The sequence below is a fragment of the Muscardinus avellanarius genome (assembly GCF_963383645.1).
Source record: "Muscardinus avellanarius genome assembly, chromosome: 5".
Lineage (NCBI taxonomy): Eukaryota > Metazoa > Chordata > Mammalia > Rodentia > Gliridae > Muscardinus > Muscardinus avellanarius.
Window position 1 is genome coordinate 47,520,710 of NC_137790.1, and position 17,033 is coordinate 47,537,742.

At 39.3% G+C, this 17,033-nt stretch overlaps 1 protein-coding gene across 1 annotated transcript in view; it reads left to right on the forward strand.

Annotated features, from left to right (window-relative positions):
• The window catches only part of CRYBG3 (crystallin beta-gamma domain containing 3), a gene marked incomplete at both ends in the record, with an annotated part of 116,312 nt that overhangs the window by 96,469 nt on the left and 2,810 nt on the right, over positions 1–17,033 (forward strand). Inside the window, 2 exons of the mRNA XM_080696491.1 lie at positions 9,598–9,737; positions 13,322–13,445. Coding sequence (XP_080552617.1) covers positions 9,598–9,737; positions 13,322–13,445 — 264 coding nt within the window. The remainder of the gene's footprint in view (positions 1–9,597; positions 9,738–13,321; positions 13,446–17,033) is intronic.

A 17,033-nucleotide genomic window follows, 5' to 3' on the forward strand; every position in this document is an offset into this window, starting at 1 on the left:
TTTATAATTTTTTGTCTGTCTAGGGCCTGGGGGTATATAAAACATGAAAAGCTTATCCTAAAATTAATTTGGAAAAGAAATGGGTCCAGAATAGCCAAGACAATTTTAAGGGATGGCAAGAAGGATCACTTAATCCTACCAAATCCAGAGTCATTATACAGCAGTGATCATGAAGGTGCTGGGCACTGGTACAAGGGAATGAAAGAGCAGAGTGGGGTGGCACATAATCACAGAGTGGGAAAGGTGACAGAAATAGCCTCACCGTGGCGCTATTTTGAACTGTTTAAAAAACAGCGTTGAGACAGTTGGCTGTTTGCGTGGAAAATGATAATTAGAACCTTACTGTACTCTAAACACAGCCCAAATGTGGAAAGCAGACTTTACAACTTAGAGGGAAATGTAGGAAACTGTTCTAGTGATCTTTGAGAGGGATAGATTTCTTTAAGTGCAAAAAGTACAAGTCAGTAGGAAAAAGGTAAAAGGCAAGCATATTAGTTTCCTGTTGCTGCTTGTCCTGATTCATTTTCTGTTGCTATAATTGGAAAACTCAGACTGAGTAATTTATGAGCAAAGCAGGGTATAGAGTGCTGGATGGCGTGGCACGAGCCTGTAATTTTAATGACTGTGGAGGCTGAAGCAGGAGGATGGCAAGTTCTAGTCCAGCCTGGGCAACTTAGCACGATCCTGTCTCAAAATAAAAAGGGTTGAGAATGTAGTAGAGTGGTAGAGAGCCCCTAGGGGGTCATTCCCTAATACTTCAAAGAAAAAAAAGTTTATTTAGCTCATGGTTCTTCTGAAGACTGGGAGGCTCAAGGTGCAGCCACATCTGGTAAGGTCTTTCTCGCTGGTGGGGATGCCTCAGAGCCCTGAGGCATCAGTCAGCATTGACCATCACATGAGGAGAGAAAATGAGCTTTCTAATGAAAGTCTCTTCTCTTTGTATGAAGTCACAGTCCCATGGGGTTAGGGCTCCACCCTTATGGTCTTTTTAAATATAAGTCATCTCTCAAAGGCCCCGCCTCCAAATACCATAACTGATTGAAATTCTGCCCTCAAATACCTCACAACAAGGTTATTGCAACACAACTTTTGCTGGGGACATTTAAATTACAGCACCACTGGGACAAATTACTATCAACTTAATATCTTAAAACAACAGAAATTAGTTGGGTCTGATGGTGCACACTTGTAATTCTAGTACTCGGAAGGCTGAGTCAGGAGGATCACAGGCTCGTGGCCAGCCTCAGCTACGTAGTGAAGACCTCTGCAACTTAGTGAGACCTTGCCTCAAAATAAACAGTTAAAAGGAGGGTTGGGGTATAGCTCAGAGGTAGGATGCTCCTGGGTTCAGTTCTTCTCTCTTAAAGGGCAGTTGTGATTATCTTGAGGTTACCTGAATCATCCAGACTAATGTTCCTATCTTGAGATCCTTAAATTTTAATCACACCTGTAAAGTATCTCTTATTATGTTTGGTAACATACTGTATTTTCAGGTTCTCAGAATTAAGATGTTGAGACTTGGAGGGGTGTGGGAGAGGGGCAGTCAAGCATTGATTACTTGGCCTGCCACAGCAAGCCACAATCTGGGAAGATATATGTGTAGCCCCAAGATAATGTGCTGAAATAACCCAAACACTGCAAAAATAACCTGCAGTGTACAAGATAGAAGAGTTTTTTTCAAACTAATTGAGGAAAAAAAACATTTCAAAAACTCAACAAAAGTTACAAATAGGCATTTCACAGGAGAGGAGAAATGGCTTAGAACATAGAAAAGATACAAAGCTTTACTAGTGATCAAGAAAATACAAACTAGGTAAAGCATTTTCTTACCTTAGATAAAAAGATTTTATTTTATTTTTTTTAATTTTTTTAACAATTTTTTATTGAACATAACTATTATACATTTACACTATATTTGGTGCCCTCTCCCCCCCGCCCCTCCCCCCACCAATGGTTGTCCAGGTTAACCATGTCTTATTTATAATTTTGCACATGTTCAGGTGTAGACCCTCATTAATCCAGATCGGCCTTTCTCCTGTCCTATCTTTCCATTAAAACTTAGCTAGTATTTCCCCTCTAATATCTGGGGTCCTACTGGTATCCTTTGTGTTTTCTAGTTTGGGCATATTAGAGGAAACATGTGTATCTTCTCCTTCTTTGCTTGGCTGATCTCACTTAACATGATGCTCTCCAGGGCTTTCCATCTTCTTGCAAATGATATAATTTTGTTCTTCTTTATGGCTGAATAGAATTCCATTGTGTGTATTTCCCACAGTTTTGCTATCCATCCATCTGTTGATGGTGATCTGGGTTGGTTCCATATTTTGGCTATTACAAATTGTGCTGCTATGAACATAGGTATGCATATGTTGCTGTATTTCTCTGAATTCAACCCCTTTGGAAAGATACCTAGGAGTGGTATAGCTGGATCATATGGTGGATCTATTCCCAACTTTCTCAGGAATCTCCACACAGATCTCCATAGTGGCTGAACTAGTTTGCACTCCCACCAACAGTGTAAAAGAGTTCCTCTTTCCCCACATCCTCGCCAGCATTTGTTGTTGTTTGATTTCTTTATGCTTGCTACTCTGACTGGGGTTAGATGGAATCTCAGTGTAGTTTTGATTTGCATCTCCCTGATGGCCAGTGATGAAGAACATCTTTTCATGTATCTATTAGCCCTTTGTATCTCTTCTTTTGTGAAGTAGATAAAAAGATTTTAAAACACCAAGGTTTGATTTTATTTCAGAGAAGTGGGAGTGTTCCTATACAGCTATTGGAAGAAGCATCAGTTATGATGGAGGAGAAGGAGGGCATCCATTGCCCCAGCCCTTTCACATAAGAGCATAGGCCAAGTGACACTCAGTGTGTGGTTAAGGATCAGTGGAGTGGAGAGCTACTTGTGTGAAGAGTTGAGTTTCAAACACAATAGGCAAGAAAAACAGGTTGCTAGAGGTTGTTAGAGTAACATACATTTCTGTAAATTTTAAACACAAAAGCTGGGCGTGGTGGCAAACACTTGTAATCCCAGCATTTGGGGGTGCTGAGACCAGAGGATCACAGTTCAAGGACATCCCCAGCTACTTAGTGAGGCCCTTTGCAACTCAGTGAGACCTGGTTTCAAAATAAAGAATAAAAAAATAGGGCTAGGGGTATAGCTCAGAGGTAGAATGCTCCTGGTTCCATCCCCAGTACCGCAAAAAATACACACACACACACACACACACACACACACACACACACACACACACAGGATGTATAACCATTAATAAAAGCATAAAATATAAGCTGGAAGTATTCACGACAATTACAGCATAGTGGTTACCTTTAAGGAAGGAGTGATTTTAAATTAGTTGCTCCTGATATGTTTTATTTACTTAAAAATTCAACACAAATTTTCACATGTTTGTTTACTACAGTTTATAATGAGGTATTATATATTTTATGAAGAACTAGAAGAAAGGAGTTTGATGGTTCCCAACTCAAAGAAAAGTTTAAGGAGATAGAAATACTACTAACTCTGATTCGATCTTTGCACATTGTATACATGTACTGAATTATCACACCGTACCCCATAAATATGTATGTATGTGTATATATATAATATATATATATATATATATTTATATTATGTATCAATACAAAAACATTAATACAGATGTAGTAAGATTAAAAGATACTACTTCTGGATGTTGGGCCACATGGTCATGGTCTTTTGAAATATGTTTAAAAAAAGGTATGGGGGAATGAGACCAGTAAGAAAAGTAGCTCTATCTGAAACTAGTTTTCTAAACCCAATGAGAGGCTCTTGAGAAGATTTATAGTTTCTGGTGAAGAGTTTGGTTTGGTGTCTGATAGACCTTGGTTCAAATCCTGACCCTTCCTTGGTAAGTATTCCCAGAGTAACTGGCCATGTTTCTGACCACTCTACGACTCAGCATTTCCTTCCTGTAAAATACGGGGTTTAATTGCACTGAAGCCTGTGAAGTCTTTAGCACTTGTAAGTGCTCAGTGATATTACAATGGCTCAGAGACAAGGGTTAGTTCATATTTAATGCAATACTTAGACCTTGTATAGGTCAGAGGTATATGTATGATTTTGTTCTAAATCTAACAAACCTAATCCGGGCGTGGTGGCGCACGCTTCTAATCCCCGCGCTTGGGAGGTGGAGACAGGAGGATTGCACAGGTTCGAAGCCAGCGGCGCTGGCTTAAGAGACCCTGTTTCCCCTGCCCAAAAAAAAAAAAATTTTTTTTAAATAGGTCTGGAAGTGTAGCCCGGAGGTAGAAGGGTTTCCAGGAACCCCAGTACCACCAAAAAAATAAATAACTAAATAAATATAACAAACCTAGAGACTTTTAAGCCTTCTATTATATTATTTTTATTTTTTTCTTATTTTTATTTTATTATTCTCTTTTATTGGGGCACTGCAGTCATACAACTTAACAAAGTACAAGATGTTAGAGGCATACATGATCACATCACTAAATAACTTTTTGTCAGCACAATTCATTATTTCTCTGGGATTATTTTCTTGAACTCATTCCAGTTGTATGTGGTTTTATATCTTTAGTTCACTTGGCAAAAATTGGTGTGAAGTCAAATTCTTTTTTTTTTTTTTTTTTTTTTTTTGCGGTGCCAGAGATAGAACCCAGTGATATTCTACTTCTGAGCTACATTCTCAGCCCAATTTTTTATTCTTTACTTTGAAATAGGGTCTCACTAATTACGGAGGGCCTCACAAGTTGCTGAGGCTGACCGTGAACCTGTGATCTCCCAAGTACTGGGTTTACAAGCATGTGCCGCCGCCACGTCCAGCTTTTGAAGTGAAATTCTTGAGCTTGTACAGATGCGACTGTTCTCAGTGTCTGCTTGAAAATTGCTTTCTAAATAAAAATGTTGTATTTAGAGCCTTACCAATTAATGTAACTCTGATGTACTATGAATACCTTTCCCAAATGAAGAGTGATTGGAAACCCAAAAAACTATATAGTGCTAAAGTAAAAGTCTTAATTTCATTTTTAAATATCAAAAATTGAAAATGTTCATCCAATTATACTGAAGATGTGCTTGCTGATAGACACGCAGTCCTTCTAGCAGAGGACTTGTGCCAGGGTCCCAGAGCTTCAAATTCAGATGACAGACACATTTATCAGGCCAGAAGAGTTGGTTCAAATGGGTATTTACCAGCTGAGCACAGTAAAGTCATGTGCTTCATGTAGTGCCCCGAATGGCAATTGGCTGTATTCTGCATTATCAAATTACTGGTACTTAGAACATTTCAGACCTTAGTGGCATAGGGGTTAAGAACACAGCCTCTGGGGTCATAGTGCGTAGACCCCCATGGCAGTTCTTCCTCTTACTGGGTCACCCGTGTGGTGTCTGAATCTCCATCTGCATAATGGGATGGTAACCGCACCTGTATCTAACTGTAAGGACTGAGTGAGTGACACCAGTTCCACAGTCCCTAATCTGAATATTTTGAGCTGCGGAATTTTTTAGAGTTTACAAAGTGATAGTGGTTCAGATATCACATATGAGAAAACACTGTTGGCAGCAGAGTTTTAGGAAGCATTCCATAATTAAACACACTCCTGCTTTTGTATTGAAATTTATGCATAGCTACACAAATTGGATTAATATTATAAATAGCTTTCCATTTATTCAGGTCAGATTTTGTTGTCAAATGAATCAGGAAAACATCTTTTTTTGGTTATAGAGTTTCAGGGACTTAAGAGCTCTGAATAATTATATGTGTGTTTATCACTAAGACCATTGTGACACATATGCACACATTTACATATATATACATAATTGTCATCACTTAAAATATACCGCCATAATAGTGAGCACTATACGTGTTTATTATTTTTGTCACTTAAAATCTTATTTTAATTGATAGGATGAGAAGGAACAATGAATTAATTTTTAATTGAGATTTTTCATGTATATAATTTACTCAAATATTCTTTTTCTTTCATAACCACCTGTTCCTTTTAGAAACTCTGTCCTCTTTGCCTGGCTAGGGCTTGACCTGGCAGGAATGTTCTTTACCACTGATACCTCGGAGCCTTTAGCCCAGAATGGTTGGCCGTCTTCTAACTAAACATGTACTGAGATGGTGACATTTGTAGAAGTCCACTTATAATGAAAGTCTTGTGGAAAGTTCAGATTACTCTGTCATCTTCAGTTTTGAATACTTATGAATAGATTTCCTCCTATGTTCACATTTGGAAAATTATCAGAAAAATAAAATTTTAAAATAGTTCTTTAATTTGTTTGTTTTACAGTACTGGGATTGAATCCCAGGCCTTCATCATGCCAAGCAAGGGCTTTACCACTACAGCATTCTTTGTTTATGATTAGCTGTTAACCATCCCCCACCATCCTGCCCAGATTAGCACTATGTTGACTTCCTAATCTTCCTAACCTTTAAGTGCATTTATAAATCAAGCGTATTTATAAACTTAAGTATATTTACAAACTGAAGCATTTAAATTGACCAATTTAAGGTTGAGAAGAAGCAGGTTAAGTGTGTTTAGTAAATCTATTTTAAGTATATAAATATATGTACATATATTTATATATGTTTATAAATATAAATTTAGAGGTGTGATAGTTACATTACATTGTCTAGAGGGTAAGCAGTTAGGTTTAGATGCTCTCAAGTGAAAATTTTGATAGACTGAATTACATGATATCCTTTTGTTGTTAAGAGAGTTGTGGGACAGTTCTCCACATTGGTTTACAAGTCATATTTATTTGATTATATCTGGCTTATGTTCTTTGCCAATTTATTCAATGGGTATCCTGAAGTGCTCTGAGTTATAATTACTTAAAATGTTTCAAATGTCATCTCGATAATTTCAACTATTTTCCTCAGTGTCATAAAAAAATAGAGATTTTAAATAATTGTTGTGGTCCCCTCCATTAAACTCTTCATCTTTCAAAAAATTTCTAGATATAGAAGTGCCAGATTAAGGGAGTGAATCTGACACAGTCTGGGTGACAGTAACAGCCTTTTGAAAAATGTGTGATGGCTTTCCTGACTGTCCTTTGTCTCTAACGCTACTTCTGTCCCTCTGCTTCAGGTCTACATTTCAAGTTGTTTTCATTGGCCTTACATTTTCTCCCAGTAGTCTGGTGCTATTACTTCCTGCCTCTATTCACTTGTATTGTTGTCAGATAAATTTGCTCAAGGCTCTTTTACAGAAAAACCCTCAACATAGACACACACACACACACACACACACACACACACACACGCACACTGCAAAAATATGCACAATAGAGCTCGGCATGATGATGCACGCTTGTAATCCCAGTACTTGGGAGGCTGAGACAGAAGGATCACAGGTTCGTGACCAGCCTCAGCTACTTAGTGAGGCCCTCCACTATTTAGTGAGACCCTGTTTCAAATTAAAGAATAAAAAATAGGGCTAGAGGTGTCGCTCATTGGTAGAATCCCCATGGGTTCAATCCCCATTATCGCCAAAAAAGGTGTACAATAATTACCAATTTAAATTTCTCATGGTAAATTTTAAATTTTAAATTTGTCATGGTAAATTTCTAAATAATTAATATATTTTCATGGTTTAAAAATCAAACAGTACCAAAAAGGCATTCAGTGAATCTGGCACTGTAGCAGCCTTTTGGAAAAATGTGTGATGGCTTTCCTGACTGTCCCTTGTCCCTAATGCAACTTCTGTCCCCCTACTTGTCCCTCATCTTCCCAGTTGCTGTTCTCCCAACAAGTAGTCATGGATACTGGTTTTGTATTTATCTTTTTATTTTTGCAGTACTGGGGATGTACTGCATTGTACCTCTGAGCTACACCCCCAGCCCTATTTTTTAGTCTTTTTTTTTTTTAAACAGGGTCCTACTGAGTTGTGAAGGGCCTCCCTAAGTAGCTGAGGCTGTCCGTGAACCACGATCTTAAGGTCTCCATCTGCCGAATGCTGAGATTACAAGCTTGTGCCACCACGCCCAGCTGTGTTTTATTTTTTTTTAGAAAAAATTTAATCTCTGTGTGTGTATAAATATATGTGTGTGTGTGTGTATACATAATAAGCCTGTGTATACACATGAGCATAGTTTCCTTTTCTACAAAACTGCAACATGCGAAATACGTAATTTTATACTGTTCATCATTTTATATTTGCTTCTAAAGAATATATCTTGGCAGTCTTTCCATAGGAGACCCTCATTCCTTTTTACAGGGAAGTAAGATTCCTCTATGAATGTACCATAATTTATTTAGCCACTTCTCTCTTGGTGGGCATTTAAATGATTCTCCACCCTTTCCTATTCCAAACAGTGCTGCAAGAAATAAGTCTTTCATAAGTCCTTTTGCTCCAGTGCAGGTATTCCTGCAGGCCACTTGTGAGTGCCGGTTGGTTTTCAATGGTTCCTTTGTTGTTATTTGACCGCCCACAGTCCCTTCTGCTGGTTTGCTGCTGCTTATTTACCAAGTTAGAGATACTTCAGACCCATTCATAGTCTTTACATCAAAAGGCTTTGAGGAGTCCCCCCTTGGCGACAAGTATGTGCCTGCCCTGTCATTGGCGTTGTGGGGGGAGCAGGCAGCTCCACACACGGTGACGCACGTGAGAAGCTTTTGACATTGTGCCTTCAAACTCTATTCTAGCTAAATGGTTCCACCCGCTGCTCCCCTAACATGCCTTGTCCTTTTTTCTCCTTGCTTTGCACAGAGCACCTTTTTTCTCCTTTCTCTCAACCTTCCAAATTTGTTATACCTTTGAACCTGAGCCCACATACCACTACTTCCATAAAGCTTCCTTGATTCTTTCTCTCTTCTGCAAAAATAATCTACTTTCTCCTCAGTCCCCTCGTGTGGCATGTTCGTCTACCCTGGATCGCATTATAGTATCTGTGCAGTTCTTCTAACCTAGCTACTTGTCAGTAATGCCCCGAACACAGGAGATACTTTTTCATTTCTCATCCCCCAAAAGTCTCTTAGCATGGTGTTTTCATATACCATGAATATAAAAAGCAATATTGTTTCTATTATTGTCTAACATGATGAGTTGAGGGACTACTTAATTATAATGGAGAAATCACCTCTGTCCCTATGCCTTTTAGCTATTTCTTAAATTAAGAATTCTTTTTATCCCCCTCCTAGGAATGTGTATAACAGCTTAGAGCCGTAAAGTTTTGTATTCCCAAACACTGCTCCTGTGGTATCCTAGGAACTGAGGGTGCTGTCCCATATTTATCTTATATAAGCCTGCTAAATGCATTGGCAATACCAGTATATGGCCCATATTACATCACCACAAGATCTGAATATGCAATTTGGAGCCAGATTTGCCTTTGTATTGTGTCCATTTTATTATGATATATAAAGATTGCTTTGCTGATAACTTCAACTTTAAAAGATAATGAATTAAAATTGCTAACAAAATTGAATCTCTTTGGTATGGATTTTACTATAATGTTTTTAGAGGGTAGAGCAGTAAACTCCATGCATTTGAGAATATGATGGATCCAGGATCCCCTGCCTACAGACTGGGATGTCGCTGAGATATGTATGGCCACCTCATATGGTAATGCTTTCTCTTTTGGGGGGCTATTAGGTTTTTGAAGAACCCTCCATCAGCCTTTTTGCTCTGGAACATTGTGAGGGAAGAGAGTTGCATCTTGAAGAGGCTGTCAACTCTGTTTTGAACAAGGACCTGCACTTCTATACCCAGTCAGTGTGGATAAAGAGTGGACTGTAAGTACGGGAGGATGGCTTGATCTGTTTTGGTCCCTGTTTTAGGGCAGAATTTCATGGTTGCTTCTTATTTCCCTTCTGCTACTTTGATTTGATGGCGTTCTTTTATTTCTCAATGTATTTACAGTAGTTTCTGTTTAAATGAGAGAAGACTGGACTATGCCCAGTGTGTAGGAGCATGCAGTGGTCTGGGAAAGAATCTTTTGGGAGGGAAGTGGTGTCACCTTCTCAGAACACGTGCTGCAGAATAGGTTGACTGGATGAAATTCCCTGGTTGCACCTGCTTTCTTTTTAAGAGAAATGTCATTAAGTTGGCACCTTATTGAAGACCATTGCCTGCTTCAGGCAGGTGACCGATTGCAGAACCTAAGATGGTTTTATTGTATTTTTATTTGGCAGCTTGTATATTCTAGAACATCACCCTCCAGGTTACTCATTTTCATGGGGAACACACTGGTTGACCTGGCCTGCCTGCCAGTGTTTTTATTTAAGTTATTAGTCAGGGTGTATCCAAGTTGCATGGGCCCCGGCATGATCACAATTTGGGAAATGGTCTTAATTCAAAAGCATATTAAAGTCAGTCACTAAGCCAAACATGAGAAGGAGGGAGGGGGAGGGAATGGGGTGGGAATTGGGTAAGGGCTAAATGAGTGATGTGTGCATGTATGCCTCCACCATCTTGTTTCCTATTAAGATGTATGACTTCAATGCACCAATAAAATTTTAAAAAAGAAATAAATACAATTCCCTTTCATGAAAAAAATAAAAAGCTATTAATACAGAAAATGAGGTATGAACTTGTATATATATATTTATACAAAAATTGTGAGAGGCCTGTGAGTGAGCAGCCCTGTTTGCTTCCTGGAAAATCTGCTTCTCAGGCCTTTTCTGAAGAGTTTGGCATATAGGTCTGCCTTTACTCCTGCACTGCTAATGTTTTGGAACAAAAGTCAACTAAAAAATACACATAGCTCTTGATGGTTCATATAAAAATGGCTGTTTTTATTTCTTAAGGCTTTTAAATTGTGAGATCATGAATTCTGTTCCAATATCTAGGAAGGGCAGTCGAAAAGACAGCCAAGAATATAAATTAAAAATAAAGGCAATATTGAAATAACTGGCTTTTATATTAGTGATTTGTATTATAAAAGTTTAAATTTTCTTCTCAACAGCATTCCACATGGCTTGGTGTCTATTAAAAGAAATTGATTTATCCTATCCAAGCTTAAGTTTTCATAATATCATCACCAAGTACATTTGAACTGAATTTTACATCCTTGCAATATAGAATTTTCATAACATTTTCATACATTTTTTATATTCCTAAGTGAAATTGATATTTGACTTATTACTGATAATTCCTCAGCTTCTCTCTTTTACTCTTTTTTTGAAAACTGCTGCTATTTTACCATGACATTCTTATTTATTCTCTTTGGATTATTATCTATGATTATTATCTACTTTTCTAGATTGTCTACAAGAAAATTGGTATGCAAATTAAAGAATAGTGAAGGCTGTCTAAAGACTTTTTTGGGCTACAAATGGCTTGCACTTAATGCACAGCCACCTACCCTCAGTGCCAACGTGTATTCTTTTCAATCCCCAAGTTATGTCATGTTTTTGATCCACGATGGTAATGAAGGCCACAATTTAACGTATCATCCCACACAGCTTTCCCACCTGTAGAATTCATTAGGCTCAAGATATTCTTAGGTACCATTACTTAAAAATCCCCTATCAATTTTATAACTGAAATTTCTCTGCCCATGTAAAGTACCTGCGAGACTTGGGTGGTGGCTGAGCTGCTCTGTGGTCATGGTGACGCTGACCTGCCTTTTATCTATCTGATGATTCAAATCTGTGTAGGCAAGAAGGGATCAAGAGGGGTTCATGCCTCTTGTTCATCTGTCCATGATCTGATGAAGGCTGACCTCAGTTGTGGGAAACAGTGTGGGCTTTGCTTGGGAAGAGTTCCGTTTAGGTGAATAATCTCTACTCAACCTTTCATAATTTTAATACCTCAAGCTTTCTTGAGTTCCTCATTTCAGTTCACAGCTTTATGTACAAGTTGGTGTTTCTTCCTGCCCTGAGTCCCCAAGGAGTATTGCCCATTGTAAGTTAAAAACATTTTTTGTCTGGAAAACTGAAGGGCCGAAGACACAGCCATAGCAGCAACCCTCCATTAGCCAGCTTTCCACCAATATACCAAAGCACCTGAAACAATTCACTTAGAAAAAATTATTTGGGCTCATGATTCCAGAAGTTCTAGTTCAAGTTCAGTAGCCCTGTTTAGGTGTGGGCCTCAAGTAGGAGTATTTCATGATATGTTCATGGTGTATGTATAATAGCAGGAACACAGGGTGGAGAAAAACCATACATACATCCTGAGGCAGGAAGCCAGTGGAAGAGAAGGGGCCTGGGATCCCACGGTCCTCTTTGAGGGGACAGTCCCAGTGATTCAGGGACCCCTCCCCCCAGGCTTCACCTCCTGAAGGTTCCACCACCTCCTCGGGTACCAAAACCTTTAGCACATGAACCTTTGGGGAACACTCATCCAAAGCTCCCTAAACCCTGGATGAGCCTGTTGCTGAACTAGCCTCTCTGATCATCAGGCTGCCTTTCCTACTACTGGTGTTATGCATCTCATCTCCAAGGTTACACATCCCTTGGTCTCAGGCAAGTCCACCCCTACTGCACCTAACTGCCCAGGACAGCCACCTTATCCATACGCTTTCTTGAGGCACTCTCTGATGTGACCTTGAGTCCTGCTGAGAACTTGAGGTCCTCCTGGCCATCCCAGTCTTTTTTCCTTAGCCATCCAGCTTGGTAACCACCTGGAGCTCAGAAAATGTTTCTTGCCAAGGGCCAGATAAACTCTTTAGTTTATCAGCCTATTCTCTCTGACAACGACTCAACTATAGATGGTGGTGCAAAAGTAGCAACAGCCAATTGTAAGGGAAATAACATGACTGTGCCCTAGTGAATAGATCCGAAGACTCCAGGCATTCACATCAAGGCCCCGTGTGCGTCTATGTAGCCCGGGTCAAAATCTAGGGTATTGGGGAGGAGTTGCAAAGGAGCTGTCCTTGAAATAAGAGGGAACTTTTTGTGGATGTGGATAATGGCCTTAGAAATTGTGGAAGAAAAATATGTCTGGAAAGATTGCAGCCACCTCGAGAGGCCCAAAAGACATGTGACACTGGCCACAGGTGGGGGAGGTTTTTCATACTGAGTATGAGTGAAAGGTTATAACCTGTCTTATGAATGTTAAAATGCTGTGAAAAAATCTTAATTGTTAGTAAAGGATTGTAGAATTTAAAAACAGGAGAGAACCTTGCATTCAATTTGGAAATAAGGAGCCCAGCATCCTCAGGAATCCAGACCTGCCTCCAACTCAGTGGGCTTTCTTCCAGACTTTCCTGCTTTTTCTAATAGGAAAAAAAATGCATAATTCTGTTTTTAAAAATCTACAAACCTAGAAGTTATAAAGAATGAACCCTCTAAGTTTGAAAGCTTCTATTTTTATAAGAGATTGCTTTATTTTTTAGTGCTCCATTTTTTTTTTCCTTCTTTCTTTCTTATAGATGGATAGCTTATGAAGGATCCAATTTCTTGGGAAGACAAATTCTACTTGAGCCTGATGAGATCCCAAATTGGACCGCATTCAGTGGATGGAAAACAATTGGTTCCCTCCGCCCTATGAAGCAGGTAAGGTGCCAAAGGGGGAGAAAAAAAATAAGGCCCAGAATACCGGGATTTTTCTGGCAGAAATGTCATAAGCTACAGCTACAGCATCTGCAATAGTGACCACTTAACTTAGTTTCCATTTATGTAGAAGGGGGAGTGGATTAGTATGCAGGGCTCTTATAAATTTAAGGCACTTCATAAACACGTATCTAAGATCAATAGTAGATTTTAGCTCTGTATTGGCCATGTTCACTTTCTATGGAAAAATAAGATCTTGTAAACTCTGTGGCAGACAGTGGAAATAAGAATGAACTTTGATGCTGTGCTAGTGTTACTTTCTTAGTATTCAGATTTTTGCCCTACTTACATAATGCTCAGGTTGGATCCTGGCAATTTAATTAAAATAGTATTTATTGCACACCTACTGCTTGTCAGTCTGCTGTTCAAAAGCTTCCCCTGCACTTGGGATCCGTCCGCGTTCTTCTGTGTGGCTTGTGTGATGGGACTCCCCTGCTTCTCCAGCCTCATATCTCGGGTTCCTGCTCACTCATGCGGCTGTGTCATGTGCAGAGCGCTTTTCCACTCAGGCTCTTAACAAGGCTGTATTCTCAGGGGACTGCTCTCCTCGTTGTTTGCCTGGCTATTTCTTAATCACCCCCTCACATACTCACAGATGTCTTCCTTCCTCTCTCCCAATGAGATCCTAAAAGACACTTATTTTTCTACAAGATTTTGCTTGTCTTTTAGACGTGTGTGTGCATATGTGCTTTATTGCTCTATCTCTAGTGCCTGGCACGATGTTTGTTACCATGTAATACATAATGGAAGACAGAAGGATAGACATGGTTTCTGCCTTAGTAGAGCTGACATTTTTGTTGGGTAAAACATGTCCAACTCAATGCAGAAACAAAATGCAAAATAGTGTATGATCATCTAGAAGCCACAGGCAATACCTGGATCAGAGAAAAGAAATATACACATGTGTGGGTCTGGTGGTAAGGCTTCATGGAAGACAGAAAACCCATGTGAGGATGGTGACTGGATATGCCTTCAGTACCTCTCTTTTTTATGAAACACTTTGTCAATTGATACAACTGTCTTTTGAGGTGGGAATTATTATTCCTATTTTCTAACTGGAAAAATAAAGCTTGGAGAGGTTAAATTTATTGACAAGAATAATCCAAGTGTTAGAAAAAAGATTTAAACCTAAATCTGTGATGCTCTAAAATCTGTATTCCTGTTGGGCCTGGTGGCATATGATTGTAATCCTAGTACTTGGGAGGCTGAGACAGGAGGATAAGATTGTAGGTTCGAGGTCAGCCTCTGCTACTTTGTGAGGCCCTCCACAACTTAATGAGGCCTTGTTTCAAAAAAAAAAAAAAAATAGGGTTGTGAGTGTAGGTCAGAGGTAGAATGCCCCTGGGTTTAATCCCCAGTGATGCAAAAAAAAATTTTTTTTAATTAATTAATTTAAAAAATCTGTGTTTCTTAGCAACAGTACTGTACCTTCCCCCAGAGTGAAAGCATTTTATTGCCAAGCAACAGTCCTAGTGAGACAGGTACAGAGGTGCTGGTGTGTGGATCTTACACATTATGTTAAATAAGAAGTAAACCTCAGCAAAGCCAGGAAGAAGGGGTAGGGGAGGAAGAAGGCTGAGGTTAATTAAGGAAAAAGCTGCTACATTCAAATATGTGTATACCCATGAATATAATATTGTTAACCTGGACACTCAGTATTGGGAGGGAGGGAGGGAAAAAGGGAAGTGAGGGAGGGCACCAAGGACTGTGTAAAAATATGCCATTGTCAACATGATCCACATTATGATACAGTGAGACTATAGTATACCAGTAAAATAAAATTCAAAAAATCGAAAAATTAAAATAAAAACAAAGTTAACCTAATGGGTCTGTTTTGGTGCCCTTTCCCACACATGCATGCTTGTTCCCACCACCCATGGGTTCTGTCGGCTCAAATCTTGGCTCTGCCATTCACACAAAAGCAGTGTGATTTTTGGTGAGCTGATCTCTTTGTCTGTTGGTGCCTAAGTTCCTCACTTGTGAAACAGTGATTACAGTGCTCGGGCCGCCTCATTGTGAGGATTCAGTAACACAGAGGGCCTGATACAACACCAGGCTTCTATTGCTAACATTTATTATTCACAGTGTCCCTTGAGACAGCCAGAGACCCCTCTCCTCTGAGAGGTGCTAAAATATTACTGGCTTTCCTGGTACAGTGTGTGGTCCAGGACCTCGGGCCCCCTGCATCTTGCCAATTCTGCTCTCCTAACCCTTGGGCTGGTTCATCCTACTGGAAAGGTACAGAACAAACCAAGGCAGCAGTGGGAAGGTAGCTTAGTTTTTACCAACTACAATCATGTGAATCCTATGTTTTAAAAACTTTAGTAGGAGCTAGGTAAGGTGCTGCACAACTGTAATCCCAGTACTCAGGAAGCTGAGACATAAGGATTGGATTGCATGCAGGTTTGAAGCCAGCCTCAGCAACTTAGAAAGACCCTCTTTCAAAAAGAGGGGCGGGGGGCTGAGGGTAGAGCTTGGAGATAAAACCCCTCCCCAGGTTGAAGCCCCAGGATGCCCCCCCTCGAAGAAAAACTTTATTAGGCAAATTTAACATACAATATTGTCCTCATTTTTGAATGGTTGTTCCTTGCTGAAGAACTTTTTTCAAGGTTCTGAGATAAAGATTAACTAAAATAATCTCCTCTAATTTTACAAAAAAATTGTTTTGACAATAAAAAATATAATGTTCTTCCTGCATTTTGCTTTGGAAAATAGCTGATTTTCCTATGCTGATCAAACATTTAATTTCAAAATTTTTATTATTTGACCTAGTTAATTTTTTTTTTTTTTTTTTTTTATCTAGACCACAGCTTTGAAACCCACCATAGGAATTCTGGCTTTCAAAAATAGTTTTTTTAATGTTATATTTAACTCTTTGGTAAGGATATTGGTACTGATTGTTTATATTCTTATTTGGAAACTCAAGATAATTAAAATGTGAGCGTCTTTGAGGCTGGGAATTAGGAAGTCACTGAGGTACTTGGAATGCACATCAGTGTTTTTAAGTATAATTATAGAGGAGTCAGACTACAAATGTGTAATAAGGGTAATTAGTACTTTGCTTGATGTAATTGATTGAAACTGTGATGTTCAGTCCTAAAGTAATAGGAGTTCGGTCATCTGTGAAGGTCAGACCTGTTTTCTTACATGTACAAGGTAATGAGACTGTAATACAGATATACTGAAGCTTCAAGAATTAACAATAGTTAGTTGCAGTGGGAGACTGGGCTGATGTATAGAAATGTAAGTACATCACAGCTGCAGAAGTACAGCTTCTGCTGAGCCTCCTCATGCTCCCTGCCCTTTCACTGTCTTATTCCCTGGCCCTTCCACATGGTCTTAGAGTATCTTATTTAACAGGAAGAATTTTGGTGCAGGCAGATCTGGCTCCACATCTGTGTTACCCTTACTTGTATAACCAGGGCCACAACTGTGCTTACTGCAAGGGTTTTTCCAGCTATTAATCCAGACACATAGCAGAGTGGCATAGGAAGCATTAGTACACTGCCTGACAAACACACGGAGGGATCA